At 39.0% G+C, this 15,699-nt stretch overlaps 1 protein-coding gene across 1 annotated transcript in view; it reads left to right on the top strand.

The window, feature by feature from the left end:
- The first annotated feature begins 14,300 nt into the window (after positions 1–14,300).
- DPP10 (dipeptidyl peptidase like 10) overlaps positions 14,301–15,699 on the top strand; it is a 558,453-nt gene continuing 557,054 nt past the window's right edge. Inside the window, exon 1 of the mRNA XM_032479324.1 lies at positions 14,301–15,533. Coding sequence (XP_032335215.1) covers positions 15,462–15,533 — 72 coding nt within the window. The 5' untranslated portion in view covers positions 14,301–15,461. The remainder of the gene's footprint in view (positions 15,534–15,699) is intronic.

Below are 15,699 nucleotides of genomic sequence, written 5' to 3'. Positions count from 1 at the left end.
TAAAAGCAGTTTTAGGTTTAAAGATGAATTGAGTTGAAAGTACAGAGAGTTCCCATATACCCCCTCACCTGCCCTTTAGATGTACGTCCCCTCATGATTAATATTTTGCATTAATGTGGTACATTTTTTTTTTTTTACAATTGATGAGCCAAATTCATGTATTATTAGTAGTAGCTAATTGCCATAGTTGGTATTAGGGTTTTCTCTGTGTTGTATATACTATGGGTTTTGACAAACGTATATGTCCACTACTATAGCATCATACAGAATAGTTTCATTGCCCTAAACATCCCAGTTGTCCCACCTATTCATTCCTGTCTGTCTTCTCCTGAACCCCTAAAAAAACAGTGATCTTTTTATAAACTCCATTGTTTTGCCTTTTCTAGAATGCCATGTAGTTGGAATTATATATGGAATTATAGACTTTCCAGGCTGGCTTATTTCACTTAGCAATATGCTTTTATGGTTCCTCAGTGTGTGTTCATGGCTTGATAGCTCATCTCTTTTTGTCACTGAATAATATTCCATTGTATGAATGTACCACAGTTAATCCATCCATTTGCCTACTGAATAGCATCTTGGTTGTTTGCGAGTTTGGCCAATTATGAATAAAGCTGCTATAAATATCTGGGTGCAGGTTTTAGCGTGGACATAAGTTTTCAACTCTTTTGAGTAAGTAGCAGGGAGTGTGATTGCTGGATCATACGGTAAGAGTATATTTAATTCTGAAAGAATCAGTACATTATCATACAAGGATGACTCAAAATCCTAATAAAAGTTTTAATATTTTGTTTCATCTTGCTTCAGGTATTTCCCTTTGAAGCATATTTACAAAAATACAATTATTTATATAAAATAAATCATACTGGAAACAACGAGAGAATATCTTAAATGTAATTGAATAAGTGGTTCACTGTGTCTTCTGATTAAAGAATACATAAACTCTTTCCCCCCTGCCAATTTCCAAGATTGTATCTGATAATTTCTATGAAAGATTCTTATTATTAGTATAAGCACTTGGGTACAGATCATAAGATCCATGTCTTCTCACTTAGATACAGATTTTAAAATAATATATCTGAATGAGGAAGACTGAATAAAACTAAAAGTTATAATTAGGATCATGGGGAACCTAGATGCAATTTTGACAATAGGGGGGAAAAAAAGCAAGTCCTGTTGAACAATTACTATGCATCCATCTGTGCTAGGTAAATTGAACAAAGATCAAACAAAATGCTTCTAGTGTTATGGTAAATTTATTTAACTATATGTTTATTTATTGTCTTTTTATCGGGGATATATACATATATATAAATACACACACACATACACATATATATGCACATGTATGTAAAGTTTATATTATATTAAACAGCAATTTCACACCAGGCAAAAATTCACATAGCAAGTAGTCTATGAAGTCTTACGGATTAAAGAGACACTTAGTCTTTGTGGCTTTTGATCCAAGACAAGACATTATTAAAGATACTTGCAATAGGATTACTTGTGTTCAAATCCTTGTTATGCTTTTACATAGATTGGTAACCTTGGATATCATCTTTTAAGACTTGAATCACATTTTTCTAAATGGAGGTAGAGAGAGAATCTACCCTGTAGAGTTGTTGCATTAAAATCATTAGACGGTGCCTGGTTCACATTAAGCAGTCAATAAATGTGAGTTATTATTTTCTCTGTTATTATTATTCACAGGGAAAAAAGATTCAAAAATGGGAAGGGACTCAATGGAGTCCTAGAGTGGAAAGTGTGTTAGAATGCTAGTGTGATAGCTAATGGTATAAGGGGATAAATGATATGTGACAAATTTACGACGTAGAAACTAAGTGCTCTAGGAATGGAAAACAGAGGAAATCACTTCTCCCGGGAGTGGGCAGGGATGGCTTCTCTAAGAAGTCTAAATGAATTTGCAAATGTTTTTAAGTGGAGAAAATGTGCATTGGGAGGGAGTGTCTTTTCAGGGATGTACAAATTCAGAGATTTTAGCACTTCATCACAGATGGAAGACCCTCCATCTTGGACCCTCAGACACAGCCCGCTGTGCCAAGGTGTGGCAGTGGAAACAGAGATAGTCCCAAGGCAGGTGCTACGTAAGAAAGAAGCTTGGACACACGTGAGGAGAAGGCACCTTTCTAATACTGATTGAAGCTCAGCTCGAATAGCAACTGCACACCCATTTGTAGCTAGAAAATTGCCAGCTGAGAACAAAATAGCCCTTTACACAAGCATGACACTGAGTTTGGGAAGGGAAGACGCATAGACACCTGAAGCCACAAACCCTGTTCAGAGGAGCATTAATGGTGCTCTGTGTACACGCCTGCAGTCAGTGAGAAAGAGTGGGCTAGCACTGAGACTCACTGCTTTTTCCACCTAAATCTGGAATTGAACACATAGACCTCGACCTCCAATTTTCTCCGTAGTATCAATTGCTAGCCAAGTTGATACAGTATTTAAATATGCAAATGAGCTGATGGCCTTGCAGTGAAGATCCCAATGAGGATGCCCAGGAAAAGAGAAGGTGCCTTTCCCCTAACAACCTCTTTTGTCTATCCCGGTGTTGGCTAACTCCGAGGAGTTCTAAAAGCATAAACAAAGTTAGCATTCCATTTCCAATGCTGTAAACACATTTTGGAAAGACAGGAGCAATTTTGTAGCCATATCTCCATTGAAGACAGAGCATGACACTGAGAGTTCCAGGTTTATCACCACTTACGGATAACAAAAAGCTTTGGAAGGAATCATTCTAGATGCTGTCCCTACCTTTTATTTTATATTCTTTAATAGCTACCTTTTATTGAGTGTTTACTAAGAGCCAAGAATGCTATTAGACATTTTTAAAACCTTTATTTTAAAATAAAACACAAATAGAGGAAATCACACAAAATTATTATAAAGCAAATACTATTTTAACCACCAGCCATGTCAAAGAATAAAGCATCACTAGCTACCCAGAGGCCTCTCCCTCCAAGAGTGAACTGTGTTGACTTTTATACTAATCATTTCCTGAAGTTTCTTTATGGTTTATCACTTAAGTGTGCATCCTGGCGCACTGTAGCTTAGTCATTCATTTTCAAATCAATACTTTTTTTTTAAACTCCATTTTAATTAAGAAGTATCCCTTTCCCCTCCCCCACAACCAAACACCTCCTTTTCTCTTCCTTAAAATGTATCTGTTGATGGACTTGGGCCACTTCCCTTGTTGAGGTCGCTCTAGGGTGAAGTTGCAAATTGTATACTCATAGTGCAGCTTTCTTGTTCTCTCCTCTCTATTTCCTGGATTGACTGATATAAAATGCACAACCTAAAAGCTGAGAGTTATGTTTTATCTGGCAATTTCCTGAGGACTCGAGCCCGGGATACAGCCTCTCACATCACTCTAAGAGACTGTTTCCAAAGTGGCAAGGTGGAAGCCAGGATATATGAGTTTTTGCAACAAAGAACAGGTAGTTGGAACATGAAGATACTACTGTTAACTAAAGAAAACCGATATCTCAAGTTAAGGAATTTAGTGCTTTTCTATGTATGGGAAGGGGCAAATGTCTGGGCTCATTGTAATCGTTCCTTTGCTGTGCATCTAACTATCTGGGGCCAGTATCCTGTTCTTTCAGATCCTGAATTCCCTCAGGGTGCATGGTTGGGGGTGGCTGCAGTCTGGGCTGCCTGCTTGTCTGCATCCTGAGTTCCATCCACTCACTGTCGGGGGTGGCTGTAGCAGCTGGTGACTTGATGACCACAGCATCCTTTGTTTATTGATATGGCTGGCAGTGTTTTTCATTCGCACATGCAAATGGGCAGCAGAACCCTTGGTCAAACTCAGTTTTGATGTCTTTGGCAAGACCATAGGTGGTGCTGTGTTTATCCAGAGGCACACTGATGATTGCTTAGCACATCAATCCATTGTTTCATTAGAGATGCCAAAATGGTTCTGTCCATTATTTTCATACATTAGCTTGGATAATTTTATGTACAAAGAGATGCTTCCTCTTATCTACAGTTTGGTTACCCAGTGTGACAGTTCCAAAAAAGGCAGAATCAGTGTGTGGTGCTTTTCTTTCACCTAGTTTTCATGATGATAAAAATGAGTTCCCTGTCATCCTCAGAAGAGGACAAATAAAGATTTAAATATATCTGGTGGTTTTCATCCACTATAATTTCTATCTTTATCAAAGTTTTCTTTGACTAAGTAGAGTCATTTTAAAGTTGGCTTTGAATTCCTCTTAACATTATCCTAATAGTCTTTGATAGCTTCCAGAGGAGTTGTAGTCAAAGTGTTCTAGGTTTATCTGGTACATTTCTTATCCCAGATTCAGATGCAGATGTTTCTCTAAGAAGCCCTGATTTCTTTTAGGATCACAATCTGGATGTAGGTAATAATCATTGCTATTAGGGCTGCTAGATTTAGCAAATGAAAATACAGGGCATTCAGTTAAATTTCAGTTTCAAATTAACACAAAACGCATTATAGTGCAAGTATATCCCAAATACCTACATAGGACAACTTATACGAAAAAAAATTTATTGTTTGTCTGAAATCCAAAGTTAATTGGGCACCCTACATTTTATCTGACAACTGATCACAATGAGGTAGGTCAGTTATAGACTATATTACTCCAGGTCCTCTGAGAAGCAGGTGTGATTAGACACGGAAGAGAGTTATTGGAGGAAATGCCTGTGAGGGAACAGAGGGCGGGGTTTGAAAAGGCAGGGAGGGCTCTCAGAGGGTGATGCAGGCTTGACTGCCGTGAAAGGCAGAGAGAAGAAAGGAGAGTAAGAGAAGCACCATCTCAAATTATAGTCTAAGAAATATAAGTATTTATAAACAAAAATCCCTGGCTCACATTTTATTTTCTTGGATATCTTAAATATGTAACTTTATTTTTTTCCCCCTAAGATAAACTGTTACTGTGGAAAAAAATTGATGGTAATATAATATTAGTTATGTTTCAAGTCAAGTGTTTTTTATTTTTTTCCTAGATGCCTCAATATTTTTTTTCTTTAACCTAATTTTACTTTATATTGATTGTATTGTGTTAATAATCTCAGGCACACTATGTGAGTTTCCAATGAATAGTTTAAGCTAGTTTTTATTTTTTTATTTTATTTTATTTTATTTTTATTTTGGGATCATTGTTTTTAGTATCTGTTGGCTGCCATCACCCTTTTGATTTGTTCTCACATCCAGAAACTCCCATAATCTGTATGTTGGTCCTTCTTTTCTGTCTACATATTTGTTACTTTCCCTTGGACGTCTTTATTTCTTTCTTCATTTCTTTTTGTTTTTCAACATTTTTTTCCTTCCCACCTTGATCTTCCTTAGATTATCATTTGTTGTGCTTACTATTATATTACTCCTAGATTAGTCTTTATTTCTAATGACATTTTAAACAATTTCTAATTCTTTGAGTTCTGTCCCTTTACTTCTGAGTTTTTCTAATTAATTTTTTTCATGTATAATTTTCTTAATCTCCTTTAGCTCATTTTGCAATAGTATATTAAAGTTTTGAAAGTTTTTGAGCATGATTTTTTGGTAAGCTTTCTTTGTCAATAGCAGAAATTGGCAAAGGGGTAAGTAAATAATTTATGCTTGACAGGCCATTTATTCTCTGTCACAATACTTAACACTACCCTTGCAGCTTGAAAACAATCATAGGCAATATGTAAATGATTACGCATGGCTCTATTCCAATAAAACCTTATAAAACTGGAAGTAGGCTGGATTTGGCCTGTGAGCTCTAGTTTGCCTGGTCTGTTGAGATATTATTCTCTTTCTTTCTTGTAGGAAGTTTGTTTTTAAGGCAAAACTTTATATGGAATTTGACTGTGATGCTTTTCTGTTGCTCATTTTTATATGTGAATTTAGTTTTCTTGAACTTTTATATAGTTAAAAGTTCAGGTAGGCTTTCTAACTTCAAATAAATCTTTTTTGTTTTCATGCAGTGTTAAAAAAAAATGTACTGGTTTATGCTCTTAGATTTCCTGGACCTGATCACCTTTTGTCTATATTTTCTCTTTCCTTCATCTCTATTATTTTTAATCTGACCAATTTTGATTCCACTTGTAGTAGCTTTTCCTCAGTGTGGGATCCTGGGTTGGGAAGAATCTGCAGCAGGTCAATTTCAAAAGTCTGTAGGATCTAGACTGTTCTAGCCACCTGAGTCTTTGACATTGGCCTTTAAAGAGCTATGAAGTATCTGAAATTTTTCAAGGCTTACAAGCTAACAAGTTAACATACCAGTTTTATGGGTATTTTCAAAAAATAGGAGACTCTTGGGTCGGAAATGAAGAACTTTACTACTTGTAGTGCAGCAAATAGCTTAAACATCATCATTTGTGTGTACACTCTGTCCCCAAGTCCCACGGAGTGAATGATTGGGCCCTGGCAGAGGGATGCCTGTTCACATGGTGGGTTGCAATTTGGAAGAGGAGCCCTGAGCTTAAGAGAGTCAAATCTTTTTCAATGGGAAGTAAGGATGCTTTCCCTTTGCTCCAGGAGGAGACACTAGTCCCTCTTAACAGAATAACTGCTATACAAATATTCTTTAAAAGATATTCTGAAACAAAAGACCATTTCTTGCTAGTAAAACATGCAGAAGTGGGAGAGATCAATGGGAAACTGACTCCCAACAGGGTAACTTCAACTCCCTTTTTAAATGCACCAAACCTCTCCTAGTCCTATTAGTCATTGATTCGCTGTGCTTTCTGGTGAATATCCACTGACTATTTTGGGTTCTCTCGTTGAATATTTTGGGGTTGTCAGGTCTGTCATCTGCCCTACTGCTTCCCTCTGCTTTCTCCCACAGACACCCAGGGCGCTCAGGCTGTGTGGCTTTTGGTATTTAGGGATTAGTGGAGGTAATTTGTCATCAAGATTTGTTGTAAATCTTGTGCTTTTGGTTTTGATAACTAGTTCTCATCTATCCTAAACCCATGCTGGCCTCACCATAGTCTTCCCCAAATAACCCTGTCTTTTAAAGAAAATATGCTGAATCTGATTTTACTTTTTTTTGAAGTCCTTGTTTTGCACATCAAGTGTACTATGCTATAATACAGTTGTACTCTTAAGATCTTGCTGATGTGCATTGGGATGTTTGCTTCTCTTCCCCTCCCCCTACAGTAAATGATACTAAATTGTTCTATTACTTTAAGTGGAGATCCAATCTGTTTTCTTTTTATAAGATTATCTATTTTCCCTTCTTGCTATTATTGCTGTATCTCACCGGACAGCAATTCCTCTTACACTCTTTTTGAATATGTGGCCCAAAGACTAATAAATCTAACAAACAAGCTTATTTAAAATGTGTGCAGAGGATGCAAAGCAAAAATAAAAATGCTCTGCAACTGGACATAATCCTAAAAGAGTCTATTAACCTTGTGATAATTTTGGCAGTGTATGAGCAGGCTACAGAAATTTAAGCTATATTAAGATAATAAAACATTGTATACAGCATCAACATTTCTTCATCATTTTACCCAGTATAACTTCTCCTCCCTCAAATTTAGTATAAAATTTATATACCAGGAGGACAGTTAGAATACCTTAAGAGTGGCATTACCAACATAACAGTTATCTCCAAATTCATTTTCCTTGTGAGTTCTCAGCACTGTATCTTACAACACATAGTATCTGCTCACAAGCAGTGGAAAATTCCAAGTTTATCTGGATTTCACTGGATGTTTTGAAACCCAGCAATATCTCATGAACCTTTACCCATACCTAACATCAGTAGATAAGAGGAATATGAAGATTATATAATTCCTACATGCTGAGTAGAAAAAAATAAAATATGAGACAATAGAGAGACAGAGAAAAGATATATTTCCCGGGTAACACTGTTCCTTAAATTAAATTTTAAAAAGTTCATAGGAGATTCGGAGAGGGCTTAATATTGAGGGCATAAGGAGAAGTTTTTTTTTTTTTTTTCCCAAGATACATTGCCTCCAAGACTTCCTTTACTTAAGCAAGGAGACTGATAATAGACTCCCACCCACAACCCCTGAGCACATACAGGTTGTAATTCTGTCTCCCTAACAGGTTTTCTCTCCCCCCACCCCAGTTACAGCTTAGTAGGAAAGAAGATACCACTTACGACAATTAGAGTGCTGAGCAAGCTAGTACAGAATAAAGGCAGACACTGGCTAGGGAGATATTCACTAGAAGAAGAGTTAAGGCAGAGAGTTTCTGTGCACTTGAGTTAGGGGAGGGTGAGAGAGGAGCTGGGTCCCAATGTATCAGTCACATTTGGGAAGAGAGAAAAGTGAGTAGATGGCTTCTCTGCAGGGAGGGGAACACGGAAGAGGCTTCGCATCCATCCTGTGAGGCTATTTGCATGTTCTAGCAAGCAGGATTAAACACTTATATAGACACTGCTGACTGAATCAAATAGCTAATTAAATGCTATTTCTCTAGTCATTGATTTGTATAAACTGTGATATTTGTTATAGATCCTCTCCACCTCCTCCACTGATGCTTACCATCAGTTGTTAAGTACAAAAATGATAAAGCATTACAAGAAAATAAAAGCTTGAGATTGACTGAAAAATATCAAATATAAGTCAACTAGAGAGGAATACAGAAATGAAAATTTGGACTATGCTTTCTAAAATTAAATGAGTTCACAGAATATAACCAATGGCAGGAGTTACACTTAGGATCTAACCAAAAGGAATTAAGCTTTTTTCACAATCCTTATGAGAACATCAATAAAAATATAAAAGACTTAATACACCCCAATATCCCTGCCAACTTTAGAATGCATCCTTTTAGCTTTTTCCACTTTTTCTCTTCCCACTTCCCTTTAATCTCTTCCCCCTCTTCTTTTTTGATTTGAATAAAGATATATGAAGTTAGTAAGTATTTAGATTTATAAGATAGCTATTAAGTGACTCAATCATCCTCCCAAATAGATACAGATAAATAACAGATAGATGAATATAAGAAGTGATCCACACATATAGCAGGGAACCCATCCAGGCTACTAGATTAAACCGTGTTCAGTAATGAGAGATGTATTTTAATGTGCCTCATTTCCATAGAGGTCACGTCCCAAGATGTCCTGAAAACTATTATTTGTATAATCTAAATTGATGGCTCCGTGGTGAAAGAACTGGCTGTGAATCTAAGAACTTGGCCTCAATTTTCTTTGGAGATGGTAGAAGAAAAGCTCCCAGTAGTAGAAACTCGGTGGAGAAAAATGCCAGAGGCCGTTTACTGTCAGTGGATGGTCTAGAGCCTTTTCACCTAAACCTTAGACTAGACTACCTTTTGTTTCCAAGAGGAAAATTTATTGGGGGGGGGGGTGTTGAATCTTGTACTAAATCCTTAAAAATAAATTGAGCGTAGTAAAATTGTTACACTAAATGGAAATCCCCTCTTCCCTCCAAAATTAGTCAAGATCTCACTGTAAGAATTGTCTCTTTCAACCCATAAAAGATTTCCCTGAATGGAAAATGTGCTTTGTGCTAGTCTAGGAATTATACAAGGAAAGAAGGTAACCATTATGAAGTCTTAGTAATAATGTACTTTCCAAAGACAAAGACAAAGAGGTTATTCTGAATCATTAGAAAATTTAGTCTTGGTTAGGAGATGAAAAATACCAGGTTTGGAGAAATTTGTCTATCACAGACACATTACCCCAGAAGAACAAATATTATGCCAATGTTTCTAAGTACTCTTCTGCATCTGACAATCTTTCTGTCATTTGTGGACAACTTCAGATTCAGGAAACTTGATTTTGTTTCTAAAGACTTAGGGAAAAAAAACCCAAAACCTGTTAGCAAAAAGGAAGAATTTTTTTAAACCATGTTAACAACCAATTCATTAAATGATTACTTTTAAAAAAATAAAATACAGATCCCTTGTAAAGCATCTAGTAGGTAAAAATAATCATGATAACCAGTAAATTCCCCACATTCTAGATGTTCTGATGGTGTGAGTCAGCTATATACTGGAGAGAAAGTATTACATGGGAAAAATCATGTTCATTGTTTTCCTTTCTTAATATACTTACGTCAGAGAAGGGCTGTCGGGTTAAAGGCAGATGCGAGGTATGTTAATGTAACAACCGAGAGGATTGACTGCACAGCCCTGGGTCTCAGTGTGAATGAGTGGTTCGTCAATATCTTCTGGTCTCTGGTGAGCAACAAGAATGGCTCTCAGGATACTGCAACTCTGTCTGCCTCCACCAGAGATCATAATTGGGCTATGAATTTTTACAACAGAAAAGTCTTCCTGTCATAGACAGAGACTGACAAAAAGTTTAGTTAAATTAATGCCCAAAGAATCTCAGAACAGTATTAATAATGTATGTGGACATCACTGAGATAAGAAGCCCCTCTATTTCTTTTTCTTTTTTATTAATACATTTTGTGATAGTTTACGGGTTAGAGCTTCTAAAATATAGCTTGTTTCTGAGGATTGCTCAGCATACTGGTTTTCTGCCCAATGACATGATAAGCACTTTGGGGAATTCAAGAAGCCAATTGAGGTGAGGAGAGGTGATTTATAAGTCGAACGGTAATGATAGCAGAGGATGGAAACTAAAATATTTCTTGATCTGCGAAAAGCTAATTGGGCACGCTTCAGGCCAGGTCTCGGAAGGCACAGCTCATGAACTCTGTCTTCCTGATGCTGTGTTTATTACGGACACTCAATAGAGGACTGGCTCATGCTAGAGAAATCGCTATCAAAGTGGCCTTTACGCGACACTGCAGATTTACTTCAGGAAGGAGAGAGAAGAAAAAAGGAGGGAGGGATTACAGGCAACCAGCTGCTTCCAGAGTCCTATTTGCCTTAAGTAATTGATCTGAAATTAAAGAGTTTATCTCTAAAGGCTACCTGGGTTCATAGAGTCTCAGGGGACTTTGTCTTTCTCGAACATATCAGAGTTTAGCTAGGCTTTACTTGCTACTGCTTGTTGTTGAATTAAGGGTGGGATGCTATGGTCCTGGGTCTACTCTTTGATATGGAAGACTGAAAGCAGCACACAAGACCTAAATATTCTGGCACAACCCATGATGGCCACTGATGCTTAAACATTGTAATGACCATCTTGAAAGAATTTAATTCTTACCTAAATCTTATAACCCATCCTCAGTTATTCATAGTTATAATTCTAGATAAAATAAAATATACTGCACTAACATCACATTTTTAAAGAATCAAACATCAAGGAAAGTGCACGTGTTCACAATGTCGTATGTGAGAAAGTTTTTGGATGACGTGGGAAATTTAAGTCAGTATATTAAAGAAGCAACATAGTGGGTTATATCTACATGGGAACCTGAAACTAGGACCTGAGGCAGTGAAGATTTTCAGAAGGGAGTTGTGGAGTCTGAATCCTAGAAATCTTCCTGAATTCTATGGCCACGTGTTGCAAGGTTTGGACATTTACAATCTAGAAGAGAGGGGATTTTGCTGGGCAGTCTCTTCAGGTTTTTGCAGTTACACATGTCTGACTTCATTCCATAAAAACTGTAGGAAAACCTCCTTTATCATTACCTGAGTGTTATAAAATGTATGGTTGTCCATTAGTTCATCAAAAATAATTTATAAAAAAAAGGTACTAAAAGTATTTTATAACTCTCTACAAATTCTCCTTTAATAGATCTTCTTTAATTTTCAGAAATAACACTCAGTAAAGGAATTAATTTTGACTTCCTGAATTTTAAAAATACTGTCAAGACAAGAATCATTACTATATATGTATGTGTAACAGAGAGCAGGGGGAAGTTTGGTGGATATTAAGGATCCTTTGTGAAGTAATTTAGTTACTTACTGATTTTTTAATTTACTTTTCTAAGTGCTTAATTGTCTCTCACTAAATTTTAAACAAATGTAAATAATTTGTCATTCAGATGATATTCTTTTGCTCTACAAAGTTCATACATGGTCATAAAAATTTAGAGAAAGAAGAGATCTTAATGGTCACCTAGTCTAGACTTTTGAATTTGATCAGGTAAAAGCAGAGGCAGTGTTGCCAGTAGATGCAACCGGAGTTCCAGGTTCTTGTCCCATCCCAGAAAGAATTCAGAGTCAAGACTCAGGGGTTAAAACAAGGTAAAGTGAAGATTTATTAAAGGATGGATAGTACACTCTCAGGCGAGAGCGGGCAGGCTCAGGTGAGCGGCTGCCCTGTGTTTCTTTGGTGAGTTAGCTCCATAGGGTGTAAAAATGAATGGGCGGAATATTCATTAGGGAGGGAAGGGTTTGGGGTCATATTCCCTGATTATCTTCCCAACTCCACCTTCCCAAAAGGAGGAGGGATTTTTGTCCTTATTTAGTCTGGATCGGAAGTGTCATGGCGTCAGTGCATGATGGGTACTTCTGATCTGCAAGGCTAATTTTATTGAAATGAGGGCATAATGAGCAAAAGATTCCATTTGGACACTAGAAATTCCTGCCTTTTCTCACCTTTCTTTGTTCTTCTCCAGGCTACTTGTCATCCCAAAGGGCATGATCCCTTATCAGCCCCAAGGTTCCTGCTTTTCTTTCTCTGCCCAAGGATCCCTACTGCTTACATGATGTGTGGTTTCCTGCATTTGGCCTGTGCCCCTCCTTTCTGCCCAATTCCTGCCATTTGGTCTGTGTCCCCCATTCTCTGCTTATATCTAGCTATCTGCCTGGTCTAACATTAGGACGTAAGTGACTGCACTCTGGCCCACACCCCCATGCCCTGATGGAGTTAGGGCAAGAGCGCCAATCTGATGACACCTAGTCGGTAGAGGTCCTCTTGTCTATGCTGCACCAAGGTTAAATCTGCTTGAGTAGTTTTAAATTATGTAGATGTTTGATTGTAAATTGGTGTTTTATTCATTTATTTTTTTATGATAACCTATAATTAGAAACCTTACAAAACTCAGTTGCAGACTTTCTCTCTTAGAATATAGGGTATTTTTTTTTCTTGAATGGTAGAATTTTTTCTTTAATAAGAAATGAAGTAGAAAATCCTACATTGTAATTCAAGTACATCGCATTTCAAAAAATAGAACATTTAAGTTGGGCACATCAGTTTACATGTAATTAAATTTAAATGAATGCCCTTAACTTAGATCCCAGCCACTATAAAATCCTGTTCTTAGCTTAGACAAAATAAGAACCCACCAAAAAGATAAAGACTCAAGTTCAGTCAAAGAAGCTTTCCTTTTAAAAAATGACACATGTACACAGATATATATTATATATGAAACATACAACTTATATCTTGATTTGTGACCAAGGTGGATTTCATACTGAATACTGGAAATATATGCAAGTTGAACATCTTAATTCAGTCAAATAAGCAATCTTAAATAGAATGAGGATAAGTCCTCATCCTGGTCTATACTTTTCCTAAGTGGACAGAAATCTCTGCATGACAATAAATTCCTGCAAGTCAAGTCAATTGTTCAAAATAGAAATACATTCAAACCATAAATACATTGAAATAATGAACAGAAGAGAAAAGGGTAAAGACAAATACTTTTTGAATAATGTTGCTTCCCTTCTCCCAAAATATTACATGTGAGGAAAAATCTGGATTGTCAGATTTAATGGATAGATCGCTCAATAGCTATTTTACTATTGTTTCATTTTAAAAATTTGTTTTGTACCTTTACAGTTAACAAAGTAATTCCTATAAAAGTTACGTGTCTATTGAAATGGGCTAATACACTATTATAGGTCACTCCTAGTATGCCCTTGACTACCTATTTTTGAAAAGCAAGCACTTTCTTCACTCAAATCCTACCTTAGTATACAAGAAATCATTTTATTTTTATTCTCAAATCTACTCAAACCTGGTGAACACTGATTTCTTAAAAAAAAAACACACACGCATATCTTAAGGCACTGTTGTTACAATTAACGCTTAGGACAAGTGAGAAAATTCATGTTTTAGGAATTAGAGTCAGGAGCTCAATTCCTTCTATTCTACACCATTCCCTCAGCTAGGAAGTGCCTGGTTCTTGGACGAAATAACTCAGACAAGGATAGAGTTTGTCCTTAGCCCGTAAAACATGACTCAAGGCTACTTCACGCCCTTCCCCCACCCACATTCTGGGTCCTTTCTGCTGAAACCTCCGCACACCCCGTTCTGAGTCTAGTAACATCGGACATTTAACTCCTTACTTATCGCTGGTGAGCAATCTCCAACAGCACGTTGTCTGAGACTAGGGGACTGCTTGTTGCCTATCTGCTTTGGGCGGGTCCTTTCTAGCTCTCCTGGAAAGCTTCGTGCTACGGAAACTGATAGATCCTCTATTACACCCACAGGAATTCAGCCTTTAAAGAGCTACGTTGATTTGTATCCTTACTCCAGGCTCCCGGTACACACATTGTAACATAAACTCCTTCCCGGCAGGATATTTGGAGAATGTATTTGGCACATGATAGGTGCTCAATTAAAAAAAAAAAAACTTTGAAAGATTTGGGTTGAGTGAAAAGAAGGCTGAAAAGGAACTTAAAACTTAAAATTAGAAGTTTTTCTGCATGTCCAGAAACTTAGGGAAAAAAAGAGAAAAAAAGAAAAAAAAAAAGAAAGTACCGAAGTGTCATCCTTATTGTTTTTATTGAACCTTTCGGAAATCCACTGACATTAACCAGACAGCTAGCAGGGGAATCCAGCCTGGAGGCTAAAGGATCTTTGTCCATTGCCCCAAATCAGGAGTCACAAAACCTTGGGTCATAATCTACGACAACCTCTTGGGTCCCGACAGGTGTTAGTGGCCCGAGTGGGGCCCTAGCCGCCCCCCATCCCTCCCAGTCATCTGCTACCCCCTGCCTTCTCAGGGCGCTGGAGCATGCCCAGTGGCAGTGCTGGAGCCACCGAGGGCTTTGCACCCGTGCACTCCGCTTCTCCGGGTTTTAGCAGGAGCCCGCGGCGCGGGGGTGGGGGGACCCGCGGAGCCCGGCAGCCTTGGCCGCGCGTGTTGGGAGCTCGCGCGCGCGGTGCAGGGTTCTCTCCCGCGTTGCGGTTGCTCTGGAGATGCTGGAGCGCTGCGCGGGGCTGCTCCACCTGGCGAGCTGAGATCTGCGCGGGGAGCCCCCGAGGGCGGGCGGAGGGTTTAGACTGCGGTAGGATGCGAGCTGGGCTCCTCAGGCGCTGCAAGACAACGCTTCAGCGCGGTCAGGTGCCGCTCATCCGCAGCTCACCGCTCCACTAACTTGTCAGTTGGTCGTGTCTGGTCTTCAAGGCTCTCTAAGCTTTGGGATGGTGGGGGACGGGGGGAGTGGGGAGTTAGAGGGTCTGCGATAGTCAAAGGAGGGATCCGGCAAGGGGGAGCCTGCCTGGTGCCGGTGGTTGCTCTTCTTCCCCTCCCTGTCGCTCCCCTCCCCCCACCCCATCGCTGCCGCTTTCCCTTCCGCCAATTCGGAAAGCGTCGGGCGCCTGTGACATGCGATCGCTGCCAAGTGACGGTCCCCGAGTCTGAAGTGCCCGCGAGGAAGTGAGCGCCAACGCGGGCCGCCGGCGATGACAGCCATGAAGCAGGAGCAGCAGCCCACCCCGGGGGCCAGGGCGAGCCAGGCGCAGCCAGCGGACCAGGTGAGAGTTGGCAGCTGCGGCCAGGCCCTCCCGGGGAGGGTGACTCCAGTCCGAGCTCCCCCTGCCCCTCCTCCTGGGCTCAGCTCCCACGCCTCCCTCTCCCGACCCTCCCCCGCCCCAGTTCCAACCTCTCCCCAGCTCATCCATGGACTCCGCAGGAAGTTAG

Source organism: Camelus ferus, chromosome 5, assembly GCF_009834535.1.
Source record: "Camelus ferus isolate YT-003-E chromosome 5, BCGSAC_Cfer_1.0, whole genome shotgun sequence".
Lineage (NCBI taxonomy): Eukaryota > Metazoa > Chordata > Mammalia > Artiodactyla > Camelidae > Camelus > Camelus ferus.
This window is presented reverse-complemented; position numbering and strand designations above follow the sequence as displayed.